Source organism: Penaeus vannamei, chromosome 30, assembly GCF_042767895.1.
Source record: "Penaeus vannamei isolate JL-2024 chromosome 30, ASM4276789v1, whole genome shotgun sequence".
Classification (NCBI taxonomy): domain Eukaryota; kingdom Metazoa; phylum Arthropoda; class Malacostraca; order Decapoda; family Penaeidae; genus Penaeus; species Penaeus vannamei.
The window spans coordinates 13,913,900-13,916,399 of NC_091578.1; the positions used below are offsets into that span (position 1 = coordinate 13,913,900).

Genomic DNA, 2,500 nt, shown 5'->3' on the forward strand with positions numbered 1-2,500 from the left:
CATTACTTTCGCTTTACCATATGTTGCATTTATCTATTGAAAGGTAACAGTAATTTAAAGACTAATATAGAGTGCTTTGCTTCGAAGCTCGCGACCTTCCCTCGGACCTGGTGCTCGGGGTCGACTTCCTCAAGAAGGCTCAGGTTCGAGTCAACTTCCCGGAGAACTGCATCTTCCTGCCCAACGGCGGACAGGAGACCAAGGTGTCCTTCCTCAGCAACAAGGAAATGAACCAACACCAGCGCCGCTCGAACGCCAACGCCACCACCACGCCCGCGAAGACCAGAGCGTATTCCTCGAACTACTGACAGGACAACGATCTCCCCGGCCTTCACCAGTACAAGGACGCCCTTCCGCCTTCGCTGTCAGGAAAGGGGAAATAGGCTTTTGCTGACGATGTATTTCGTTCAGCTTAATGGAAGGAAATTCGAACTCATGCCACCGATGTGTGCCTTGTCGTATGTACTACTCTTCTCAGCGCTCGCTTAAACACTAAGAATAAGAGCAAATTTCTTTGGATTGCAGTCAAGATACACGTGGTTATTCAGGTCTTTGAAATACATTGGAAAAAGCAAGAAAAGAAGTGCATTCTATGTGAACCCAGAGAATAAATAATGTCATGCGAAATAAAGATTAAGAATATACAGTTATGATGGAATATATATGTATATATATATATATATATATATATATATATATGTATGTATGTATATGTGTATATATATACTATATATATATGTATATATATAATATATATATATATATATATGTATGTATGTATATGTGTATATATATACTATATATATATGTATATATATAATATATATTCATATATAGTATATATATATATATATATATATATATATATATATATATATATAAGAAAATGAAAATAGCCTCAATGAAAATTGAAAATAATCGTATTTCGAACTCTTCACGAGTTCCTCCAGACAAGAAAGAAATGGATCCATTTCACACACACACACACACATATATGTACGTATGAATGTGTGCGTGTGATCCGACGCCCACGCATCAGCGAAACCGCGTCGAACGGCTCCTCGTGAAGCGGCGACCGAGGCGAACGCGTCGAGGCGAAGGCAACGCCGCGGCGCCCATTCAGCGCACGGGCGTCGAAGGCTCACCTGCGTTCGATTCCTTGCACTCTCGCTCAATAGTTCTTCATGCTTGCGGGCGGAGCGCTGGCCCGGATAATTAATTGCGGATCGGCGAAGGCTGAGGCGCAGATCGAACATGGCGCGGCGACTGATTGAAGTTGTTTGTGGGAGCCAATTCCTCGTAGGGTTTCGGTGTTCGTATTGATGGTTGAAGGCCGGAGCAGCTGGGTTGATTAATTGGTTGTGCTTCATGGCCATGCTTTCCTTTCTCCTCCTTATGTACATGCATACATACATACATGCAGACATACAATGTACTCGTACACTCACTCACACACACACGATATAAAATTTTCTTTTTAGATCTATTATTACTCTGCTTGGTATGAATGATATTTAACAGTACAATTAAAGTTGCGCGTGACGACCCTCCGTCCGGCCTGACCCAAGAGGCAGCACATTTGGTACCAGCAGATGGTGGTCAAATGATGCACCTGTGATACCGCTTATTGTACATTGTATAAATGTTTGTAAATACCGTGTTCATCTCATAGTTCCGTAGGTACAATATTTTGAGAAGGTAGAACATGAATGAGCAAACGAGCAAAATGTATCGAGGAAATGATAACGATGTGGATATTCTGAGCGAGCGAAGAGCATTTACCCCGAGGCTTAAAACCGTCGTTGTCATCCTTGGGTTTGTATATTCTCCCTGGGGAATGTTTTCGCCTTCATGTTATTTCTTTATAAGGGAAACTTTCCAGAGAAGAAAAAATAAGGAAATGAAATATACATTTTGCACGAGCTAATATGAATGAAATACATTTTATGATACGGAGATGCAAATCATTGTCCTTTTTTATGATCAAGGCTTATAAAGAATAATAATTTTGATTAGGTTTGCCTCTAAGATATACAGCACTCTTCTTTCCATCAAAACCAAGGTCATTTTTCCCGTTTTATTTCCAAACAAATGCACGTTTTAATGCTGTTTTTTTCATTCCACTCAAAGAATTAACTAGAAGGAATGCACATTTTGGCCTAAGCTTATACCATTCATTAAGCATAAAGGCTCTAAAGAATTCATTTCAAAATCAGCATACATATCCATGTTTACTTCGCATACTACATAGATAACCCAATTTTTGTATCGAGGAAACAATAAAATTCGTATATCAAAAAAGTGTTTCCATTACCATATACCCCTCGTGATATTCTTCTGCTTCATCTAATTTCAACGAACATATGATTTTATAAAACAGAATATTTGCCATGAAAAGCCTTTTACATCATACCACAGAACGAAGTCAAATGGAAAGGAAGCGTTGAGTGAAAAAAAACATTCGATATGGCGGCTTCTCGTCTTTTTTTCTTATTTTTTA

The 2,500-nt window shown here is 39.2% G+C and overlaps 1 protein-coding gene across 1 annotated transcript in view; it reads left to right on the top strand.

Annotated features, from left to right (window-relative positions):
• LOC113814195 (uncharacterized) overlaps positions 1–653 on the top strand; it is a 4,150-nt gene extending 3,497 nt beyond the window's left edge. The window contains exon 5 of the mRNA XM_027366218.2: positions 88–653. Coding sequence (XP_027222019.2) covers positions 88–308 — 221 coding nt within the window. The 3' untranslated portion in view covers positions 309–653. The remainder of the gene's footprint in view (positions 1–87) is intronic.
• Positions 654–2,500: the final 1,847 nt, after the last annotated feature.